At 35.6% G+C, this 24891-nt stretch overlaps 1 protein-coding gene across 3 annotated transcripts in view; it reads left to right on the top strand.

Annotated features, from left to right (window-relative positions):
* The window catches only part of LRRK2 (leucine rich repeat kinase 2), a 144177-nt gene that overhangs the window by 75005 nt on the left and 44281 nt on the right, over positions 1-24891 (top strand). For all 3 annotated transcript variants that reach the window (XM_058743103.1, XM_058743104.1, XM_058743106.1), the window contains 11 exons: positions 2781-3010; positions 3384-3511; positions 5476-5694; positions 9049-9250; positions 10290-10378; positions 15614-15801; positions 16649-16803; positions 17913-18059; positions 18202-18393; positions 20012-20158; positions 23821-23921. In XM_058743103.1, the coding sequence (XP_058599086.1) occupies positions 2781-3010; positions 3384-3511; positions 5476-5694; positions 9049-9250; positions 10290-10378; positions 15614-15801; positions 16649-16803; positions 17913-18059; positions 18202-18393; positions 20012-20158; positions 23821-23921 (1798 nt within the window). The remainder of the gene's footprint in view (positions 1-2780; positions 3011-3383; positions 3512-5475; positions 5695-9048; positions 9251-10289; positions 10379-15613; positions 15802-16648; positions 16804-17912; positions 18060-18201; positions 18394-20011; positions 20159-23820; positions 23922-24891) is intronic.

Below are 24891 nucleotides of genomic sequence, written 5' to 3'. Positions count from 1 at the left end.
AAGTTTGCTTCAGATGTTTTTTAGTCTGTGACTTTGATGGATATAATAGTTATGATTTAGGAAATAATACATAGTACTGTTTCATGGTAATATGCTATGTGTCATTTGCCTTTTATTTAATAAATGGGTTCATTTGGTGCCACTGAAGAGCTTTTCATTTTCTCCTAGCCAAGCTGATGTGGAGAGAATGGCTTTCCCTTCTTATCCATGCTTTTCATTAGAAATGGACTCTAAAAGGAAATTATGGCTATTTGGTCTCTAGTTACAAATATATGTTCTAAAGAAATAGTGCAAAGTATAATGACTTCTCAAGCTGCATTTCATATAGTGAATTGTTACCATGTGTCTGTTATATCTTAAAGCATTATAGATACTTAAATGATACAAAATTACTAACTTCAATTTTGCCTGAGGGTGAATAACCTACTAACCCTGGTCATTTTTGAAACCACCAAAGCTCTCCAGACATCACTGCTTGTGGTCTTCACACATTATGAACTTCAAATATCTTTGCTAATGGACTGTATCTTACTCTCTGTCACCACTTCAGTGTGTCAGTCTTACTATTGCCTACTTGTAAAGTTATTTAATCCCATTTCCACCAAATTACTCCTATCTATATTTATCTTGCAGGCTTCAGCTCATTTGTCACCTCTCTCTATCCATGACTTGACTATAATATCCAGCAGGGCAGGGACCATGGCTGCATTCACTCATAGTGTGATTCTTGTCACCTAACACAAAGCCTGGCATATAATTGATCATTGTTGAATTACCAGTGAACTACATACTTACTTAATTCTCTTATGCTTAAATTTTCTTAAATTACATTTAACTTTTTATCTTTTCATGAGGAAAGATTTGGTTTTCTGTTCCCCTAGACTTGGTTTAATTTGCAAAGTAAGGCTTTGTCACTAGCTAAACTAAACATGACTACCTTTTATTCTACCTGATTGTTTCCCATGATTTTCTCTCCTGAAACTGGATAGATGTTCAAACTAAAATGGGTTCAATTCTTGGTAAACATTTAGCAGAACTACTTTTTAGGGTATTATGCTGTATGATGAAGCCACTATATCTACTTGTAAATGTGTTTAACATTTTGAGTAGAGGAGACTGGAGTACTTTAGAAATTGTAGGCATCATTTCCTTTTTTGAAGGATGACTTTTTCAAAGTGTGCTGACTTCTTACTAGACATATGGGCCATGGATATTCTTGCTTACTGATAATAAAAACAGAGGGGCGCTTGGGTGGCTCAGTTGGTTGAACGTCCGACTTCGGCTCAGGTCATGATCTCGCAGTTGGTGAGTTCGAGCCCCGCATCGGGCTCTGTGCTGACAGCTCAGAGCCTGGAGCCTGTTTCAGATTCTGTGTCTCCCTCTCTCTCTGCCTCTCCCCCACTCATGCTCTGTCTCTTTCTGTCAAAAATATATAAACACTAAAAAAATTAAAAAACAAAAACAAAACAGCGTAAGTTGTATGTGAGAAAATTATTTCAATAATAACAGGCACAATATCTGATCTGTCAGGTTGTATTTTCTCAAGCATCGAATTAAATCATGAAAAGTAATGATGGCTTTTGTTCAGATCCTTGAGAATGTTGGTCAGAATCCTATTAGATTCTGGATCTAATGGATCAGTCAATATTCCCTAAAATTGACATATGACTTATTTTGCTCCTTTAATTTTAGTTCTTAATGTTTATTCATTTTTGAGAGACAGAGAGAGAGCACGAGCAGGGGAGGGGCAGAGATAGAGGGAGACACAGTATCCGAAGCAGGCTCCAGGCTTTGAACTGTCAGCACAGAGCCCCACATGGGGCTCGAACTCATGGACCATGAGATCATGACCTGAGACTAGGTCGGACACTCAACCGACTGAGCCACCCAGGTGTCTCAGTTTTGCTCCTTTAATTTTAAACTGTGGCAACATTTCAACATAGTTAAAAATATGACTTTCTATATCCAACATATTTTTAAGAACATTTAAAATCTAGTATTAATTTAAAGGTGGTTTGCTTAGCTACCTACACCACTTCGAATTAGTTTCAATTATTTTTTTCATTAAGATTGTTAGAAAAAGCAACATATTATCTGCTGATAGTATAATAGTTTACATGTATTAATTTATAACATAACCAGTATGTTCTCAGTTTCCATTTGTACTATATATATATATATCTATGATATATATGAATGTATACATTATATATACAATATATAGTATATATACATACACACACACACACAGGCACATATAATATATCCAGTGAGACCTCACTATCAAAGTTTAGTATAACAGTATGCATATATACTCTATCTTCATTCTCTGTCATAGGGGCTTTGTAAAATTTTATACCTTGTAATTTTTAGGGTTTTATCTGTGTTATTTAAAGAAATTCATATATATATATATATATATATGTATACACATATATATGTACATATATATACACCCAATGCTAATTACTTCATAATTATTAGCATTCTAATTACTGTTGCAAACATATTTTGATTATTTCTGGTGATAGTGTAACAGGTCATTTTTTTGATAATGCTACCAGTCATTATCAACTACGTTAACATCGCTCACAAAATATATGCACTAACAGTGTGTTGAAAGACATGTGCCCTTATTAGGTCCATGAGCTAAGCACTGTTTGGCACTATATTTTAGAACAGTCTGGTATTTTAAAAATTTCAACACCTAAGAATTCACCTATATCTTAAGTAACAGTGCTAAGCAGCTTATTATTTTACTTTTGTCTTTCAAATACCAGGTTTCTTCAGCAGCGGTTAAAAAAGGCTGTGCCCTATAACCGAATGAAACTTATGATTGTGGGAAATACTGGGAGTGGTAAAACCACCTTACTGCAGCAACTAACGAAAAGCAAGAAATCAGATCCTGGGGTGCAAAGCGCCACAGTTGGTATAGATGTGAAGGACTGGCCTATCCAAATAAGAGGCAAAGGGAAGAAAGACCTCATTCTAAATGTGTGGGATTTTGCAGGTATTTCTTTCACTAGAATATTTTATTCACATTTATCTTTTACTTAGGACAGGGATTTAAAAGCCGAGATTTTGTTCCAGTACTGCAACGAGACCTGGTGGATCCTACAGAATTATTCCAAAGCCATTTACTTCTAATTTTACCCTTGCCACCAGGGTGAATTCCATGGAGGGACATGTTAGGAACCAATAGGAGCCAGCTAAAGCTTAAATACTTGGTTTGGTAGCTGACATATATGCTGAAACTTGCCAATCCCTAGTAAAAACCCAGTATAGTCTTCTAAACATGGTCTGTTGGCTGTTTTCCTCTCTCTCTCTTTGTATGATAAATAGTGATATTATCACCTGAAACAATGGCTTCAATCTTTATTTAGGTCGTGAGGAATTCTACAGCACTCATCCTCACTTCATGACCCAGCGGGCCCTCTACCTGGCTGTCTATGACCTCAGCAAAGGGCAGGCTGAAGTCGATGCCATGAAGCCTTGGCTCTTCAATATAAAGGTGGTCTGTTCTAATCGTTTGAAAATAGAAAATAACATTTATTTTAATCGTTTGAAAATAGAAAATAACGTTTATTTTTGTATGTGTAAGGTAATTTATTTTGGACAAACAGTTGCTTCAAACAGTCTCCTCACTTTTTTTTTTTTTTAATTTTTTTTTTTAATGTTTTATTTATTTTTGAGACAGAGAGAGACAGAACATGAACAGGGGAGGGTCAGCGAGAGGGAGACACAGAATCTGAAATAGGCTCCAGGCTCTGAGCTGTCAGCACAGAGCCTGATGCGGGGCTCGAATTCACGGACCGCGAGATCATGACCTGAGCCGAAGTCGGCCGCCCAACCGACTGAGCCACCCAGGCGCCCCATCTCCTCACTTTTTAAAAATGAAGTTGGAAGCACTGAAATTTGGGGGCACCTGGCTGTCTCTGTTCGTTTAGCATCTGACTCTTGATTTCAGCTCAATGCTTGGGATTCTCTCTCTGCCCCTCCTCTGCTCATACTCTCTTTCTCTGTCTCCTCTCTCTCAAAATAAATAAATAAACATTAAAAAAATTTAAAACTAGGAAGCACTAAAATTTTGAGTTGGGGACTTTTTAGTGTAATTAAGCTGTGACATGAAAATAGTGTGTTCCATATTGATGAATGTTAAAGATACTTAAAACCCTTTTAAGCTATAAAAATTGAAAATATATACATTTTATATATATATATATATATATATACACACACATATAATGGATATATATATATATATATATATACATATAATGTATATATATAATGTTTTTGATCATTTTATTTCCTTTTTAAAAATTTTTTAATGTTTATTTCTGAGAGAGAGAGAGACAGAGAGAGAGAGAGAGAGAAAGTGAGGGAGGGGCAGAGAGAGAGGGAGACACAGCATCCAAAGCAGGCTCCAGGCTCTGAGTGATCAGCACAGAGCCCAATGCATGGCTCAAACTCACAAGCCGTGAGATCATGACGTGACCCAAAGCTGGATGCTTAACCAACTGAGCCACCCAGGCACCCCAATCACTTTATTTCTTAAATGAAGGACAAACCTCCCTAATTTAAAATAAACTACACTAAACAAAAGCAATCCATGAATCATTAGCTATGCCCTCATTGGCGATTTAGTAGGAAGTCCTTCAGATCTTACACTTTTAAATGGCACCCTATTAATATGCTCTTATATTTGGAATCTCTTTTTGTGATTTTTCCATTTTGTCCCTTGCTGTCATGCTATTCCTTAGCTATTCCTTGATGTAGTACTGGTTCTTAGAATTGAAATAAAGTAGGAGTGATGCTCTTTGAATGAAGCTTCAGTGGGCTCTTCTGTGAGTCAAGTCCTTAAAAAGGTTTGTGTCAGGACATTTTAGCAGATATTTTGGCCGCATACAAGCTCATTTGTAATTTTGGTAATTTTTTTTAACTTCCTTGTATTGGTCAGAATTAGCCCAAGTGAATAGTGGCAGTGATACTTTAGTGCCTTTTTTTCTTGTTCATGTAGACTACAAATTGGATGAGTTTAAAATGAATTCAGGAGATTGACTTTACAGATAAGGAGGAGAAAATATAAACCATATTATGTCACTTTGATACGGTCTTGCGTTTATTAAATGCTTATTTTGTTTAGAAGTCCAAAGTACACTTAGAGAATAACCCGTTTTAAGGCATAAAAGAAAAGAAAAACAGACCACTAGTCTTATACAGGCCACCTGAAAAAAATGATAAAAATTGGAATAAGAAGGGGCATAAAAATGACTTCAAAATTTCGTTAAGGTTACATTTTTTCCCCCTAGTAAAGTTTAAGGAAGGAAAGACAGTTGACATTTTCTTCTTCTTGACGTGTTTGAGTTTTTCATTTCCTTTCAACTGAATTTCATAAAAACTGAATGTGAATAGAACTGTAAGCAGTCTTGATTTTAAAACAAACACAAGAGTATTTTGTATCATTTCCTGTAGGCCCGTGCTTCTTCTTCCCCTGTGATTCTTGTTGGCACACATTTGGATGTTTCCGATGAAAAGCAGCGCAAAGCCTGCATAAGTAAAATCACCAAGGAACTGCTGAACAAGCGAGGGTTTCCTGCAATAAGAGATTACCACTTTGTGAATGCCACAGAGGAATCTGATGCTTTGGCAAAGCTTCGGAAAACCATCATAAATGAGAGTCTTAATTTCAAGGTAACGTGGTTAATGCCTATTGTGGGCTGGTGGGTAAATATAATTTATTAACTCTCATGCTACACAACTGCTTAGAAATGTCAGAAGTCTTGAGAAAAGAACAACTATCTTAAAATTGTGGTTTTTTCATAGTTGTTAGCATTATTAAAGTGCTTTCAGTTTTAAAATTACTTATGCCATGTCTCATTTCAAATGCATAGAAATGAGAATAAACATCGTTAGAGGATCCTGAAGGACAAACACTAAGAATGTCTGGGAGACTGAGAGAATATTTCTGAGAGAATCTGAGAACGTTTCTGATGCCCTTTTTCTCACTTTTTGTCGTGGTGATTCAAAGAATACACATGAATATTGGGATCTTGGGATCATCTTCCCTCTGTTGTTCTTTGTTGTTTCACTTGCTCTTTTCTTTCAGAGTTCCTGTTCTAGGTGCATTTTGATCTATGTGCTGTTCCTTTTGTCTCTTGTCACTGTGGCGATACCCATTCCACCTTTTTATCTCCCCCTCAGTATTGTGAGATGGCTCTTTGATGTGGTTGCCGAGGTCATGAATTTGATTTTCAACAATGCCTAAACAATTTTTAGTACATATCAACTGGGTTTTCCATTTTAGAAATTATGTTTTGATTTCCAAAGTTCTGGTAAGCCAAATGTAATTCATAGGGTTCATAAAGCACAAATAAGTTGGTTATCCAGGAGAAACATTATTTTTAATACTTGCAGGAAAAAGAAATCTTTCCTGAGTTCTGCAGATACTGTGGTATAAAATGCACTGAAAATTCCTCAAATAGTTCAATGTGACAAACACAATGGTGAATTTCATTGTTAGTCCCTGGTGGTTTTGTTCATTAGCACTAATGATCAAGGCCATGGCTTATAACTAGGGTCCTGTGTATCCTGGGCATTCCCAGCATAATTAATAGTGTCCTACTACATTCTCAAAAGCATTCCAATTTGGATGATAAATTACACAGTCACCCTGGTTATAATGTGTTGGCCAGTTAGCTTAGTTCTGTTCCATTTTCACAGATTATGCTCCTATCTAAAACCTAATGAGCCATTTATAAATGTGTTGGTCTTTGTGATGCCCAGTGGGAGAATTTGCATGTTTGTATCTTTCAACACATTTGTCACCATCACTAAAAGGTCTTACCAATGGTGGGTCAGTAGTGGCATCTTATGTAAGAAGAATGATACATTATTTATTTGCAAATTTTCCTACTCTCTAATTGGACATAGGATTAGAAAGTATTGTGACTTGTAAGAAACAAATACACAAAATTCAGACATCCAATTAAATATTCTCTTTATGCAGGCGGTTTCCTTCTGAGACTGTACCTATACATACAGAACTTTGTTTTTACTTATTATGTTTTAATAGTTCCTATTTTCATCATTTATGTTGGACCATATATCATATTTTTAAAAAGACTTTTTCAAGAATGAGTTTGTTTTGAAAAAGCCTGAATTTAGTGGCAACAAATAGATAAAGTACGGATAGTTTAGTTGAAGTATGGATAAACTGGTTGGTTCAGCTGGCTGGACTAGTACTGCTTTAGTGTAAAGCAATTTATCACTGTCCATCAACAAGACCTGTTTTCCTCCTGAGCTTATGACTGATCACTGAGGCCGATACAAGGAGGTAAAAGAAATGCTTTGAGAAATGGCCATATATTGCTATGGATGTATATTGTTAATGGCTGCACCATTCTGGCATTTTGGTTTGAAAATCCATTTGATTGCTTTGTAGAATTCTGGCTTTTTCAGGATCACCCAGAATCAATTAGCCTGCCAGAACTAGAATATTCTTTCCTCCTTGAGATGCTTCAACTTGTATTCAAATAGCAGCTTTGAATTTATTGGAGATCACTTTTTGCCCTCTCACTTGTTTTTCATTTTCTCCTTCTCTCTTGGCTCTTCTCTAATCTTTCCCTGTCTTGCCCTTATTAACACGTGCCTTTGCAGACTCTAAAATAAATTTTTTTATTGGCTGTTGGGGACCTCATAATCAAGCTAAAAGGAGAAGTAGGACAAAACAGAGTTCATTGCCAACATTGCCTCTTTCAAACTTGTCCAGCCCATTAGCAGTGGGATCTTTTGCTGGCCCTGTAACTCAGCCATAAAAAGTTCATCCCTTTGCTGTGTAATTTGCTTTCTGTGAGAACCCCTGTTTACTTCCATATGTAGGTTTTCTTTTTGAGTTAGAACACAAACTTCAGTATGAATTTCTATTTTATCTTAATTTACAAATGATGAGGAAGGTGAATATGAAAAGTGAAGATTAGTGAAATTGTATTTAATTTACTAGGAGGGCATTGGATATAGGAAAACAATGTTCTGAATGACTGTTTGGAGGTGAATATGTAAGTAATAGTATGACTGTTTAAATAAAGCTCCTTAAAGTTCTAGTTAGGAGTAGAAAAAGAGCAAGTTAAATTTGCATGTGTGTGTGATAAAACCCAATTTCTGTTTATAATAAGTTTAAGAAATTAAGTAGAAATTCTCAGGTAAAAAGAATATAGAAAAATATATACATGGGTTGAGAAATGGGGAGAGTTTGCCACCTGGTGGTTTTCAGAGGCATTTTAGTTAGTGTTGTTTCAGTGGCATTTCTATTTAAAATTAGATTTTCCTGGAAAAAAGAAAAAATTGGAAAAGATGTTTTATCATAGAAACTGTCATCTTAAAGCTATTCTTTAAAAGTTGTTATTTTGTATATGTAAGTAAGTAGACAATGATTATATTGTAAATGTAACAGACCAAAAATCATCCTCTCATGTCAAAATTGTTGGCGTGTAGATGGTTTATTATTTTCCCAAATTTAAAATTCCATGAAAAATTATTTCTTGGGTGAGGAGATTTCGTGTCTCCTCCTGGGGAGACATGGAATATACACATATCAGGTGCATTTTGCAAATAACAAGCACAAAATTTAATGTTTTAGTTTGGGGCATGGATATTTTCATCTAATAAATAAGACCCCAAAGCTCTTGTAATACTTCCTGACTTATTATGGTAGCATATCTATTGCATATATGTTTAATGTCTTAGAAAATAAAAAATCCTTTCTTTATGATTAGTGATTTATCCTGGAGTATATCATGGATTTTTTTTTGGTAGTTAGATAAATATTTCCATACTATTTTGTTTGATAGTTATTTCTAAATTGGCTTCTGTGTTTATATTTTTTCTTATTTTAGTATCATTTTATTTATCCTTCACAGCTTAAATAGTTTTACATCACACTTGAATAATATATCACTTTCTGAACAACTATTTGCACTGAATTTACCAACCACCTTCAGGCAGATGAATAAAATGGATTTTTACAGCTTGTCATTTGTAATTACACAGATCCGAGATCAGCCTGTCGTTGGGCAGCTGATTCCAGACTGCTATGTAGAACTTGAGAAAATCATTTTATCGGAACGTAAAAATGTGCCAATTGAATTTCCTGTAATCGACCAGAAACGATTATTACAACTTGTAAAAGAAAATCAGCTACAGTTGGATGAAAATGAGCTTCCTCATGCGGTTCACTTCCTAAATGAATCAGGTTAGTATGTTTGTTACATATTTTTTCAAAACTCCACTGTAGTCATTGTAAAAATGTATCTGAACCTTGTATAGAATTTGCATTCAAAATTTAACAGAATTCTTTGACCACTGACTTTTTCCTTTTGAAAGGTCTTCATGTGCAATGATATTGAATCATATGTCATGCCATAGGAAAAAAACATTTAGGAAACCATCTAAGGGCAGTGGTGGGAAAAGTATCTGAGTAGGAGTTAAAACATGTGGGTTCTAGAAATTGACTTAACTATTGAGGAGCTTTGGGACCCCAAGCACAAGCCATATCCTTTCATGGTATCAATTGAATTTACTGTGTGGAAGTTATTTATATACTCTAAAGGGTAAGTATTATTGGGATGGTCTAACTGGGCACTTAGAGAATCAGTGGTTACCTGAGACAGTAAACCTATTGAATGGCAGATCTTGCCTGTTGCATCACTCATTGTCAGCATGGTCTCACAGATAAAGATGCTTATAGTGGCGTCTGTGCTATTTGTGTACTTGATCAGTATAACCCTGCTAAAAACGTGTGAGTTAATTTGTAGTACTAGGGTAAGTGACTGCAAAGCTGCTTTTAATTCCTAGAGTCTGTTGTATGAAAAATTACCTTCACATGGATTATAATCTGTTCCTTTCCCTCCATTATTCTTAAACTAGTAGCTTTCTGCAATATCCTATGTTTCTTACCTATATTTGAAAATAAGATGGCTTGTAGAATATGTTTAGAAAGCCGAAACATTTTGTGAACTTTTGATTATTTGTAAATATATGAAAGACAGTGCATGCAATTATCTCAAATATGCTTATATATGATCATTTTATGTAGTTCCAAAAATACTTTCTAATACTTGGACTTTAGGGATTGGAAACTGGGATGCTCAGGTTCTAGCCTCAGCTCTTCCGCCAACAGTGCTGAGGTTTCCTCATCTGTAAAATGAGGAGGTTGGACTAGATTCTCTCCAAAGTCCCTTGATAATTGTATCTTCTAGATTCCATGTTTCACTGTTTGATTTTTACTACAGGGGTCCTTCTTCATTTTCAAGACCCAGCGCTGCAGTTAAGTGACTTATATTTTGTGGAACCCAAGTGGCTTTGTAAAGTCATGGCACAGGTTGGTATTTTGTATTTTTGTGGCATAAGGGCAATGACTGAAGAGAGGAACAAGTGACACCCAGAGAACTGAGCATTATAGAGTTTGTATTCAGTTAAAGTAGAAAATCCTATAAATGGAGACTACTGTAGAGCAGTTCATGTAGAAGACTGCATAAAGAAGAGCTTCATGGAAGAAGGGAAAATGTCTGAGAGTTCACTTTAATGTCTTTGTTTCCAACTTGTGAACAGATGTTGTACCACTCTGTTCCACAGTGCTTTTCTAGATCCTTATGACACTTTAGTTTGGTTATTGATATAGTCAGTTGAATGGAAGCTTTGTGAAAATCCTTGGGGCAAATATACATAAGAAAATTGAGTCTATGGATGTAAAACCTTTAACTGGACAACATGGAGGGGAGTTTTGACTCTAGAGTGGATTATAAGCTGTAAACGTTTATTGTTTTGAAAACTTTGGATGGTGGTGGTTATGGCTGTTTTTTCTCCATTTATATTTCATATGGAAAGATTTTTTCTTCTACCAGTGATAATTACCAATGAGATTATCTTAATTAGTTAGCATAACGCATCTCTACAGGTTTGCCACGGAAAGCCATTCAATCAGAACGCACTAGCTCAGAGTTTCTCAATGTCGGCAATATTGACATTTTGGGCCAGATAATTATTTGTTGTGCGTTATAGGATGATAGCAGCATCTTTAGTCTCTACCCTCTAGGTGCCAGTAGTACTGACCCAATATGACAAGCATAAATGTGTCCAGAGATCGCCAAACATTGGTGGGGGTGCAGAATCACCCTGGTTGAGAACAGCTGCATCTAGCTTAATCATGAACTGAAGAGAGCTTGGGGAGGCCGTCTCCAGCACATGTATTCACTGGCAACTATTTTGAGTATGGGCATAATTTAGAGTTTTGCATGTGACTCCCTGAGACCCTAAAATGATTCTATCTGTTTACATTAGAATCATCTCTTCTAATTAAACCATAATAGTCATTAAATTCCCTCAGATAATTTTGAATGATAGTTCCTAAATTTTATCTAAAGAAAAAAAAGGCAGGTAGTTTGAAGAGGGAACTCATTTTGGCCTAAATCCTATATCATCGACCTTGAGAGCATATTGAAATGTATTGCAATTAGCAATTGTAATGTGACAGTATTACCTATTTTGGTAGATATTTTTTAAGTAGATTTTCATCCCTCTGAACATATGCCCTGGAAAGTGTGTTTCCACTCATCTGCTAAATGAGAATGGAGCTGGTAACGTTGACTGGTCCGGAGCACAAACTCTGTAGTCAGCATGACCCGTGTTCACATCTCTTCTATATCCATCCCAACGCTGTGACATTTCTTAATATTTTAAGCCTTTGTTTCTTCACTTGTAAAATAAGGATAATAACAATATTATCTTCTACATTGCTTCCCTAATTCAGTGTAAGCGAGAAGTAACTGTTAGCTAACCTTATGTTTGACCTATTTAGTAATTTAAGGATATTATTTTAGGTAATAAAAAAATTTTTCAAAATTATAAAGATGTATCCATGTAATTTTAGAATGTGTGTCAGGTATGGGGCTAAATAAAACATGTGTAGGTGGGTGCCAAGAGAGTTTTTGTATTTTTTTTTAATTTTAAATGTTTATTTATTCTTGAGAGAGAGAGAGAGAGAGAGACAGAGCATGAGCGAGGGAGGGGAGGAGAAAGAGGGAGACACAGAATCTGAAGCAGGCTTCAGGCTTTGAGCTGTCAGCACAGAGCCCGACATGGGGCTGGAACTCACGAGCCATGAGATCATGACCTGAGCCGAAGTTGGATGCTTAACCTACTGGGCCACCCAGGAGCCCCAGATATAGCAAAGGGAGTTTTAAATATACCTTGAAGATTTTATTGTCCTGTGTGCCACACTATATCAGAAAATGACTTAACTCTATATAGTCAAGGAAAGGCTAAAGTTGCCCCCCAAAATGATGTGTTTCCCTGTGAATTGGGAATAGTTAAAGTTGTACAGATGTGGGTAGTATTAGGGTGTGCATATCTTCTTCAGTAGAATAAAGAAGTGATTTGTTTCAGAATCACTATCTTCTAACAAAAGCATCCTTCCACTATTACCACAATAAAATCCCTGAAGATTCATAGAGTGATTAAGTTGAAACTCTTATCAGCATAGTTTTACTATAAACATGATAATTTAAGTGAAAATTAAGTCAATAGTTTTAACAGTCCAAAGTTATATTGAGAGATAGATCTAAAGAGCCAGTATGATATTAACTTGAATTTTTTAATAATTTTATAAGTACTATATTTTTATTTATGCTAATATATTAAAATATAATGTCATTTTCACGAACACTTGAAGAGAATGAAAGCTATAAATAATCAAATGAAAACAAGAATGACTTATCTGATACCCATCAACAAAAATAAATAGGGGTATTCACCTCCGTGAATCATCAAAGGAAGGGCAGAAATAATTTCATGGTGCAAAAGCTCTAATGAGCCTCCTACCCTCTCTGTGACCCAGACTATTAGGTCACTAAACTTATTAAAGACATTTCCATCACTGCACAGAGAAGTTTACAAAATTCATTTAAATGTATGATAAAAGAAATATGAAATACACTTATTGAGTTAATCAGCTGGAACATTAAAAAGCTTGCATGGCAATTTAATCTTGATAAAAAACTTGGGTGAGGAATCTGGAAAATTCTCTTTTTTGCATAAGTGTATAAGTTAGCATTAAAAGTTACTAGGCTGAGGGGCGCCTGGGTGGCGCAGTCGGTTAAGCGTCCGACTTCAGCCAGGTCACGATCTCGCGGTCCGTGAGTTCGAGCCCCGCGTCAGGCTCTGGGCTGATGGCTCGGAGCCTGGAGCCTGTTTCCGATTCTGTGTCTCCCTCTCTCTCTGCCCCTCCCCCGTTCATGCTCTGTCTCTCTCTGTCCCAAAAATAAAAAATGTTGAAAAAAAAAAAATTTAAAAAAAAAAAAAAAGTTACTAAGCTGAAGGAATATTAGGTCTTTGAAAGGTGATAAAATTAAGGCAGTGTTTTAGTTTTTTATTGCTATGAAACAAGATACCCCAAAACTTGAGTAAGCAAGTAAACTTAAGGTGAAACATCAACACTTTATTGTTTCTCACTTTTCTGTGGATTGACTGTGCTCAGCTGGGTGGTTCTGCTCCACATGGCATTGGCAAGGGTCATTCACTTGGCTTCCTTCATTGAGCGAGGCTGGAAAGTCTAAAAATGCCACACTCACATTTTTGGTATGTTGGTCTTCCTCTGTGTGGCCCCTCATATGACCAGTACTCACAAAGTTTAGGCCCAGAACTGGTAAAATATCAGTTCTGCTACTAGTGACCAGAGTAACCACAAAGCCCGTCCAGATCCAAGAGGAGGAGAATGGATGGATTTAATTTCTCAAGGGATTGAACACCATGCACGTAGAAGATGAGAAGATACTGGTGTCTATATTTGTAAACTATCTACTACAAACAGTGGCAGCACACCATAGATCTACTAAAAAATCAAGCACAAACCCCCTATTTTAAAATCAATGTGTCTAAATAAAATAAATTAGAATAGTATACAATAATGGCTAACACACAAGGGGTTAGTTATGTGCTAATTTAAACATTTTCTCTTGTAATTCTCAGAACAGCTATTTTAATGGTACTATACTAGTCCCCATTTTGAAGATGAAGAAATTGATGGACAGAGAGGTTAAATAATTTATCCAAAGTTACATATTCAGGAAGAAGTATTAGGATTTCAAACCAAGTAGTTTGACTCCAGTGTCTAAAAAACTAACCCCAGGATAAAATGCTCCAAACTTCATTTTACCCGAATTTACTCATCCAACAATATTGACTTGACAACTACAATGTTCCTGATATTGTTCTGCAGGGAACAAGTTTCCTGCATTCATGAAGCTGACATTCAAGTTGAAGGAAACAACCAACAACTAAACTCTTACAGTGTCAGAAGGTAGAGTGCTGTAAAGCAAATATAAAATATGGTTAGGGATAGAGAGTGAGTTGTGAGACAAGGAAACTTTAAGAATGCCAGAACAGGGGCGCGTGGGTGGCTCAGTCGGTTAAGTGCCAACTGCAATGTATTCTTTAATGACCCATTATATCTTGTCATTAGACACCATTATGTTCAGTCAGTCATGCATTCATTGATTCAATAAACATTATATGTACCAAATAGAGATATAGAGATGAGTGAGACAAGTCCCTGGGCCTAACGATTTTGCAATCTAGTGTTTCACCCAACTGCATGATAATGTTCATAATGTTTGCTCCTATTTAAGTAGCCCTTGAACGTTACAGATCTACCAAAGAAATTAAGCACAAACCTCTTTTAAAAATTAGTTTGGCTAAATGAAATGTGATTTCATTTCATTCATCAAGGAATATGTGGATAGTAATGGCTGACATATGAGGGCATACTATATGCTAAAAACTGTCATATGCACTTTGCATGCCTTACGTATGTTACCTTATTTCAGTGTTATGGCAATCTAAGAAGCAGTCACTGTTATTATCTCATTTAAATTGTGGCTTAAGGAAGTTATATACCTTTCTCAAGGTAACAGAGATGGTAGTAGAGCCTGGATATGGCCTGGGTTCTTCTGAATTTATACTTTTAACTCATGATGATAATCAAAGCTCAAAGTATGATCTCTACACTAGAGTCATCTGAGTTTCTTGTTAAACAGATTCTCAAGCTTTATCCCAGACCTATTTCCGACTGAGTGGAGTCCAGCAAAATTCTGTAGTTGCTTTGTTTGAGGACCACAAAACTGTACTATACTGCCTCTCTTCCCATTGATAGAAACCATTTCCTATTATATAAACATAAAGTAACATTTCTGTGGCAAACCTGTAGTGAGAACAGTCTGGAAGATAATTTCCCTATGAATGTATCATTGATGAGACTATAATAAGGATGAGGGGTGTTGGATTGATGTGTTAATTGGATCTAGGAAAACTTAAGATTCGTTGATTTCAGAGGATATCTATAACTTCTGATCTGAATTTGCTCCCTTAATTTAATAAATTTTCTGTGGAGGAGTGGTTGTCCCGCTGGGCTTCTAGTAAAGAAATGAGGTCCCATGTTGTACTTGACAATGTTAAAATTGTTCTGATCATTTTCACTGAGCAAAGAGATACAAACTGCTTTAAATTCAGAACTTTTCAGAAAATAAATTGGAGTGATTATTTACAAGTTTAAATCTTTCAGATTTTGACAGTGAAAGTGGAAGGCTATCCAAAACATCCTAAGGGAATCATTTCACGCAGAGATGTGGAAAAATTTCTTTCAAAGAAAAAGAGGTTTCCAAAGAACTACATGTCACAGTACTTTAAACTCCTAGAAAAATTCCAGATTGCCCTGCCAATAGGAGAAGAATATTTGCTGGTTCCAAGCAGGTAAACCTAAACTTAAAATTTCAATTACCTTGTGGAAACTCACCATCTGTTATGTATTTTAATTGTCAAAATAACTTTTGTTTATGATAAATGTACTAATTTTATTTTGCTTCTGGTGTATACATTCTACTGAAGTATAACATTTACTTTTAATGAGAACACTGCATTTGACATTTTAAAGATACAGTGAAACTTGTTTTATGTATATAATTAGTTTGGTTTACCACTGCTTAAATTACTTAAAGGTAAATAGTGATTATTCTGTGTGTGTTCATGTGTATTCTTACATGGCATTGAGAGATTTATATTAGACAGGTTCTGGGAAGATACTGAGTTTTCACCAGAAGAATTTATGGCAATGAGTTTTCAGTGGGAGCGGCAACACAGTGGAGGCCTTGGTTCTAACCTTTTATTATAGAAGGTTGCTTTATATGTTATTAGTAGGAAATGTTATAAGGTATGTGATATTGAAAAGTGTAAATTGCATTGATTGCTACATGATATCCAATTCCAAAAATACATATATACTTTTTTTCTAGGACTTGCATTTTTTAAGTTTTATATAATCGCTTCAAACTTGTCTCTGCATGACTAATTGTAATTATTTATTAGTTTAAAGAGGATTACTGAAAAAATTTCACGCATCTGAGCATGCATTTGAATTGATTAGATAGCCATTGAATTTTTTGAAGAAGAAAGGACATGTAGCAAAAGAACATTATAAAAAAGTGCAATAAGCTAGAATATTTATTCTTCAGCTCATTGATTCTCAAGTGGTAAAGCACTTTGGTTAACATGGTTGGGTGTATTATGAAGCTGTATAATGCTGATGTCCTTTTCTCTTTAGTTTGTCTGACCACAGGCCTGTGATAGAGCTCCCTCATTGTGAGAACTCTGAAATTATCATTCGACTATATGAAATGCCTTATTTTCCAATGGGATTTTGGTCAAGGTTAATCAATCGATTACTTGAAATTTCACCTTACATGCTTTCAGGAAGAGGTATGTATTTAATGAAGACTTAATATTTGAGAAATTAGGGGGAAAGCATATTAAAATTAATATGTCATTTTCAGAGTTTATTTATTTGTAAGGCCACTGAAAATCAGAAAAGAAGCTCAAAAGACTTCAGAGTAGCCAAGATAAAGACAGATAGGCTCATATAAGTTCATGTGGTTTGTCAAAAAGGAAATTTTTCAGGTCCTCACTCAAAGCCTATTTGTTTTTATTTTAGACACATTTATAACAAGTATGAATGTCTTGCTTTCCAAGCCCAAGTAGACCATAAGCAACAATTTTAGAAAGTGAGATTACTAGGAGTCATGGCATATAAACACACACACACACACACACACACACACACATACACATACACATACAAATGAACAAAATAAAACTAGAAATGACTGTCACTGCAAAGCCAGGGAGTTTTATTTAACAAGGTAACAGGTTGTGGCCATTCAGACCATTCGGTGTAGAAACAATAATAGTTCTCTTCTGCTGCACCATCCCTGAGGGATTTACAAAAAAAAAAAAAGAAAAAAAAAAAGGGAATAAAAATGAGTGTTTATAATGCTAGTGCTTCCTTCTAGAAGAAAGAGAGATCTTAGTGCTCCACAGGGAAAAATGCCATTTTGGGGGGTTAAAAACCAGCTTTATGGAGGTACTAGTATATTCTGAAATAAGCCTTATCTTGCTTGCAACTGATCAGTATATAAGTAGTTACATTGCATTAAAATGAAACATTCAGGAAGTTTTTACTGTAGCCTGGCCAACAACCTCCTTTTAAAAGTTGTAAGAATTTACTTATGATTCTTTATCTTCTATTAATATACATATTAAACTACTTAACATCATGAACCTGAAATCCCTCTTAGTTTACCTACTGGGTATTTTGTTTATTTCATTGCAAAATTAAGGATAAAATACTTAATTTCATGTATAATAGTTACAGATGAGGACTTGTGTCATTAATGATTCCAATACTTTGTTTCAAACAAATATAGTTCTATTAGTCAAATGTGGTATGTGCAGTGATTTTTCTGCCCCTTTAATTTATGGAATAGTTAATGATTAATAGATTCATTTGGGTCCATTTAAACTTCTTTCAGAACGAGCACTTCGCCCAAACAGAATGTATTGGCGACAAGGCATCTACTTGAATTGGTCTCCTGAAGCTTATTGTCTGGTAGGATCTGAAGTCTTAGACCATCACCCAGAGAGTTTCTTAAAAATTACAGTTCCTTCGTGTAGAAAAGGTAAGGAAATTAATTCAACTTTGAATTGTACCACTAAAGAAATCTAAACTTTTCTTTTTATACTAACAGATCCTCTTTTCTAGCTTTGCAACATGACGAGGTTCCGGTAGGGTGTTAATGAGATCTTTTTTGGATTATGTAGGCTGTATTCTTTTGGGCCAAGTTGTGGACCACATCGATTCTCTCATGGAAGAATGGTTTCCTGGATTACTGGAAATTGATATCTGTGGTGAAGGAGAAACTCTGTTGAAGAAATGGGCATTATATAGTTTTAATGATGGTGAAGAACATCAAAAAATCTTGCTTGATGACTTGATGAAGAAAGCAGAAGAAGGTAGCGTTGATACAATTTCACATGTTTTTAAGTGATCCTTTTAGTATTTGTGGAATTTTGTAATGAATGTAAAAATAATTCTTACCTCTAAGGTATGAGTTAGAGGATACTGCATTCAATTATGGAGATAGTGGAGAAAGGTGGATTGTATTTGTTACCAAAAAGACCTTTGTGTTCTAGATTCAGAAGATTTTTGGTTTGAGAGTTTGAATACTGGCTCATTGAGCAAAATAATCTCATCTGTGAAATGGGAATACTAAAACCTACCTTACAGAATTGTTAATGAGGATTAAAATAGACGATGCATGCTTCCATAATTTGGCTATTGTAAATAATGCTGCAGTAAACATGGGGGTGCATATATCTTTTCAAAACAGTGTTTTTATTTTCTTTGGGTAAATATCGATAGAATCACATGGTAATTCTATTTTTAACTTTTTTTTTTTTTTTTTTAATTTTTTTTTTCAACATTTTTTATTTATTTTTGGGACAGAGAGAGACAGAGCATGAACGGGGGAGGGGCAGAGAGAGAGGGAGACACAGAATCGGAAACAGGCTCCAGGCTCCGAGCCATCAGCCCAGAGCCTGACGCGGGGCTCGAACTCACGGACCGCGAGATCGTGACCTGGCTGAAGTCGGACGCTTAACCGACTGCGCCACCCAGGCGCCCCTATTTTTAACTTTTTGAGGAACCTCCATACTGTTGTCCTCAGTGGCTGCACCAATTGGTATTCCTACCAACATCACTTGAGGGTTCCTTTAATTTCACATCCCTGCCAACACTTGGTATTTCTTGTTTTTGATTGTAGTCATTCTTACAGGTGTAAGGTGATAACTCATTGTGGTTTTGATTTGCGTTTCCCTGATGACTAGTGATGTTGAGCAACCTAAGTGTCCATCTGTAGATGTTTTTGTAAAGAAGATGTGGTGTGTACACACACACACACACACACACACACACACACACACGAATATTACTCAGCCATAAAAAGAATGAAATCTTGCCATTTGCAACAACATGGATGAACCTAGAGAGTATAATGCTAAGTGAAATAAGTCAGACAGAGAGAGACAAATACCATATGATTTCACTCATATGTGGAACTTAAAAAATAGAACAAATGAACAAACAAAGAAAAAAAAAGGAGACACAAAAACCCCAGATGCTTGCATACAGAGAACAAATCGGTGGTTCCCAGAAGGCATGTGGGTTGTGGGATGGGTGAAATAGGTAAAGGGAATTAAGAGTACACTTATCATGATGAGCACTGAGAAATGTCAAGAATTTTTGAATCATTATATTATATGCCTGAGACTAATATAACACTTTATATTAATTATACTTGTATAAAAAATAAAATAGATGATACATAGAAATAACTTACAACTTGTTAACCATATAATAAGTGCCCCCATGAAGGTGGTTAAGAGAATAGATAGGTATTAATTAAACCTTTAAAACTTTCTCAAATTTTCTAGAGAAAAATAGGATTGGTAAGATAACCTAAGAGAGTGATTAGAAATCGTAGGAAATGTGATTTTTTTTGTAAGTCAAAAGCACACATTTATGTTCATCCTTCAAAGTCTGCTTGTAATAAATGTTTTATGTACTTCTCAGGAGACCTTCTAGTCAATCCAGAGCAACCAAGGCTCACCATTCCTATATCTCAAATTGCTCCTGACTTAATTTTGGCTGACCTGCCTAGAAATATTATGTTGAATAATGATGAATTGGAATTTGAACAAGCTCCAGAATTCCTCTTAGGTAACTGTTTTTATTGGTTTGAGAATAAAAACTAGGATATAATTTTTCCTTATAATCTAGAATATATTCAAATATAATTATATTATCATAGGTTTTAGTGTCTTCATATATTTGTTATAATGGAATGATATAATGTTATCGTTATAATGATATAATGTTATCATTATAGTGATATAATGACTAATGTTATAATTGGAATGATATATTTTAAAGTAACGTGTCACATAAAGAATTTGATTTGCACACATTCTAATAGACTAGGTTCGAGATAAGAATGGGGCTACAATAAAAGCACACATTTGTGAAATATATCCTTGCATTTGCTTTAAGTGCCAGAAATGGGGGAGGGAGATAAGGAGATTTTCAGTTGTGTAATGCAGTCATTTTTCAGTCTTAGACAGAATAAGTAAAGGAAGAACACCTCTAGGTACTCATAACAGCAGTTTTGTACCTTAGAATGACAGGCAGGAATTTTCATAAAAATATTCATAAAACAATTTGGGATTAAAAATTCAGAAGCATTAATTTGGTGACATACTCAAGTTCTAAGCCTTCTTGAGAGTCATTGGGAACTGTGAAGAGCACTGATTTAATGTAAGCTATTTGAGGACAATTCTGGCTTTACTTTGTAGAATATTGGTTGTTGTCTGTGTATACACTTCATTTTAATAAAATTTCCACAGAGAATGCCTGAAATATGTCAATACATTAAAACTATTAACAGAGAATGTCTAAAATTTGGGACATGACATGTAAAGGTAAATAAACTGCTTGGTACCTTTATTCTTTACATAGAGAATTTTAGAATGAATATTTTGGAACTCTGGAAATGAATATATTAGTAGTAGTGGGTTAACACCAAATGCTGAATAGTCAATGCTAAATCCTAGATCTTAACCAACACCAGACTTGACCTGTGATTCAAAGGGTGCAGGTAAATACCACACATACATATTCTTTCTCTGAAGGAGTCTCAAGCCATCAGACAAAGCTCCCCAAAATATCTTTTATTAGTGCATTAAGATGAGTTTCATATATAGGACCCTTTGCACAGCATATGTAGAAATGCTCACAAAGTTCGTTTTGAAGCACCTGTGGGATTTTTTTTTTCAGTTTTATTGATATAATTGACATACAGCACTGTAGAAGTTTAAGGCATACAGCAAATGATTTGACTTTACATATATCATGAAATGACTACCACAATGAATTTAGTTAGAATTAGTCATCCCATTTAGATGCAAAATAAAAGAAAAAGAAACAAATATATTTTTTTTATTTGTGTTGAGGTCTCATAGATTAACTAACTCTCTTAACAACTTTCAACATGTTGTCATGCTGGACATTCCATCCCCAGTATTTTTTTATCTTATAACTGGAAGTTTGTACCTTTTGACCACCTTCAAAAACACCTGTGGTCTGTATTTCATTAATTACACAGCAAGTAAAGTGCTTATATAAGTACTCCTCATTCTCTAGTCTCATGCCCCATAGACCCATAAATTTCATGTTCATTCACAATCTAGATCAGGGTTTCTCAAACTCTGCACTGTTGCCATTTTAGACTGAATAATTCTTTGTTATGGGGGCAGTCCTGTGCATTGTAGAATGTTTAGTAGCATCTTTGGCCTCTACCTACTAGATGTTAATGGTATCTCCTCACCTCCCCCTCCCCAGGTGTGACAATCAAAAATATCTCTAGACATTGAAAAACATAGGGGGTAGGGGTAGGGGAGCAACATCACCCTAGTTGAGAATCACTGATGTAAATAAATGAGATATATCCTTCCAAAAACATTTTATGGGGCACCTGAGTGACTCAGTTAAGCGTCCCACTTTGGCTCAGGTCGTGATCTCACAGTTCGTGAGGTTGAGCCCCGCTTTGGGCTCTGTGCTGACAGCATGGAGCCTCTGCCTCGATCCTCTGTGTCCCTCTCTCACTGCCCTTTCCTCGCTTGCTCTTGTGCTCTCTCTCAAAAATAAACACTAAAAAATATTAAAAAAATAAAAACATTTTATAATCAGAGACTCCCTATTCATTATTTGTAGTATGCTAGGGTAATATGATAGAGGTCCTTCATTTCCATTTTCCTTGTAGGATGGGAGTGAATTTCAAGCCTTCAGTTGACATTTTCCTTCTGACATAGCAGTTCCTATACGACACTTCTTAATAGATTTGTGTATATTAATAGACTTGTTTTATGAATATATTTTTAATGTGCATTGTTTCTGAACATATAATATATGCTTACATATACTTATCATAGAGATTAAAATACGCAATTAATACAAATACAAAATATTTTAAAAATGTAAAATATCTAAGCTTCCCATAGATGTATAATTTCACCACTTAGACATAAGAGGTCTCAACATGGTTCTATTTCTTTGTACATTTTTCTGAGTTCATTCACTTATGTCGATCAAGTGCTTATATTTCAAAGCACTGTATGAGAACCACAAATATTGTACAAAGGCTATACTGTATGTCAGCGAAGAGTAATAGCCCATGGAGCTGATCATGGTTGATTTCTCAGGCCTTGCTATCTCAGTATGTATTGTACTTTATAGACTTGATAAACACTACAGAGTTGAGATGATGGAGCAGCGGAGCTCTTTAAGTAACTGTATAACAAGGGCATGGAAGCCTGAAGATACCAAGCATGATGAGGAGATTTTGGCTCTTTCAGTTTTCCAGGACAGTTGTTCTCAACCCTGGCTGGTTGGTCATTACTATCACCTAGGGAATTAAAAGAAAATCCTAATGACCAGTAACTCCTGTGATTAATTAGGTCAGAATCTTTGAGGGTGGACTCAGACATTGGTATTTTTAGAAGCTCCTCAGGTATCTCCTGCAGCCCAGACCCAGAGAACTACTGGGCTGGAGCCTAGGGAATGAGCAGTAGGGCAGGAAGAGAGCCTCAGGGGAAATTCAGAGCTACAGGTTGGATATGTCCTGATTTGGTATGTTATTAGGCAGACAACATAGAATAATTTGTTTTTGAACAAAAAAGTGTCACAAAGTGTAATTATAGGGAGATTGATTTTGCAGGTGAGGTAGACTGAGTTGGAGGTAATGAACTCAGGATGCCTCCATGGTCTAGGCAGAAAGAACCAAGGGAGTGGAAATGGAAAGGAGGCATGGGGCAAAGAGCTAAGATGATTTTTCGGTTTTGAGTCCATAATGACCACAAAATTTTTTTTTTTAATAAGATATGTGAAATGGAATAAAAACTAGTTTGGAGACAATATAATGAATGTGGCTTGTGATGGAGCATGGTTGAGATTTGGAAGGGCATGCCAGTGGTCTCCAATGCAAAGTTGTAAATATAGGATAGAGCTCAGAAGTGGCTTGTGGCTGTAAATTAAGATGTGGAAGCACTCAACATATCGGAATTGATGGAGTTAGGGAGTCGGTGACATAATTGCGTGGGGAGTGTGTAGATGGAAGACGAGAAGGTTGAAACACAATCTTCAGGTGCATTGTAGTTCACACAGTAGCAGAAGGAGGAGGAAGCATCAAAGGAGACTTGATTCAATGAAACACATGGGTCAGATTTCTCTTCATGTATAAAACATATATAATCACAACCAAAATAATTTATCTAGCTTTTCTGCTTGGACAGATTAACAGAAGTGCTTTGTACTTTTCTTTTCAAAAGGTGATGGCAGTTTTGGATCTGTTTATCGAGCAGCCTATGAAGGAGAAGAAGTGGCTGTGAAGATTTTCAATAAACATACATCACTTAGATTGTTAAGACAAGTAAGAAATCCAATATTATTACATTAAATCGGACATGTTAACCTCCTGGAACTCTGGTTTTGCATGTGTTTATGAAAATGCAAAATGACCACATTTCCCCCCAAAGTCTACCTGAGTTTAGTTATGAAATCCCACTTTTGTCCCCTCTTTATGGAGTAAAAAAAAAAAAAAGAGATCGTTTTGTTTCTCCTGTTGAAAAACAAAGAAAAGACAGTATTTTGAGAATTTTTGTCCCAGGCTTCACAGTTACCTCCCCCAAGTACAGAAGAAAAGAAGGTACCTCTTTTGAGGTCCTGTGTTTCAAAGGAACCAAATCTGATACGCATTTAAAAATCTCTCTTGGCTTCAGTTATATCACATGTTCTTTTCTCCATAAGCACTTATGTCCAGGATAGTGCTTTGCACCGATGGACTTAGGCCTGTGTTACTCAATCAGTCTCTATGGTAACGTGAATGCTATTACTTAGAATATTCCCACCTTTTCCCGAGGCTGGGGTTAGAGTCAGTTCTTCCTAAGTTCATGGGCTACTGGGGTGAGGATTGAGTGCCTCAGCAAAAATCAAAGTACCCTTAGGAGGAAAGAAAAGTGAGTGGATATTGGATGCAAAGCAAACAGTGGTCATTCCAGTACCCTGTCTGGTTTTGAGTACCAATGAGGATTTACTCTGTTTTCTGAGTCTTTCCTGACAGTAGGAATGAGAGAGAGAGAGGGTAAGAAGAGTGGTAAAATCCAGTTCAAATTCTGTAATCTTATGCCAGAACTCAACTATGTTTTTGAATCTATTCATTCTTACTTAAAGAAAATAATTTGTGCCTAAATCTAAAACTAAATGACATGTGCAAACTAAAACAAAACAAAACAAAACAAAACAAAACAAAGCCAGTTACAATACATTAATTATGGATTATGAAAATAATTCCATGTCTGTGTAAAATATCCTGGAGTAATTTTATTAGTAATACCAAAAGC

This window comes from Neofelis nebulosa, chromosome 8, assembly GCF_028018385.1.
Source record: "Neofelis nebulosa isolate mNeoNeb1 chromosome 8, mNeoNeb1.pri, whole genome shotgun sequence".
NCBI lineage: Eukaryota > Metazoa > Chordata > Mammalia > Carnivora > Felidae > Neofelis > Neofelis nebulosa.
This window is presented reverse-complemented; position numbering and strand designations above follow the sequence as displayed.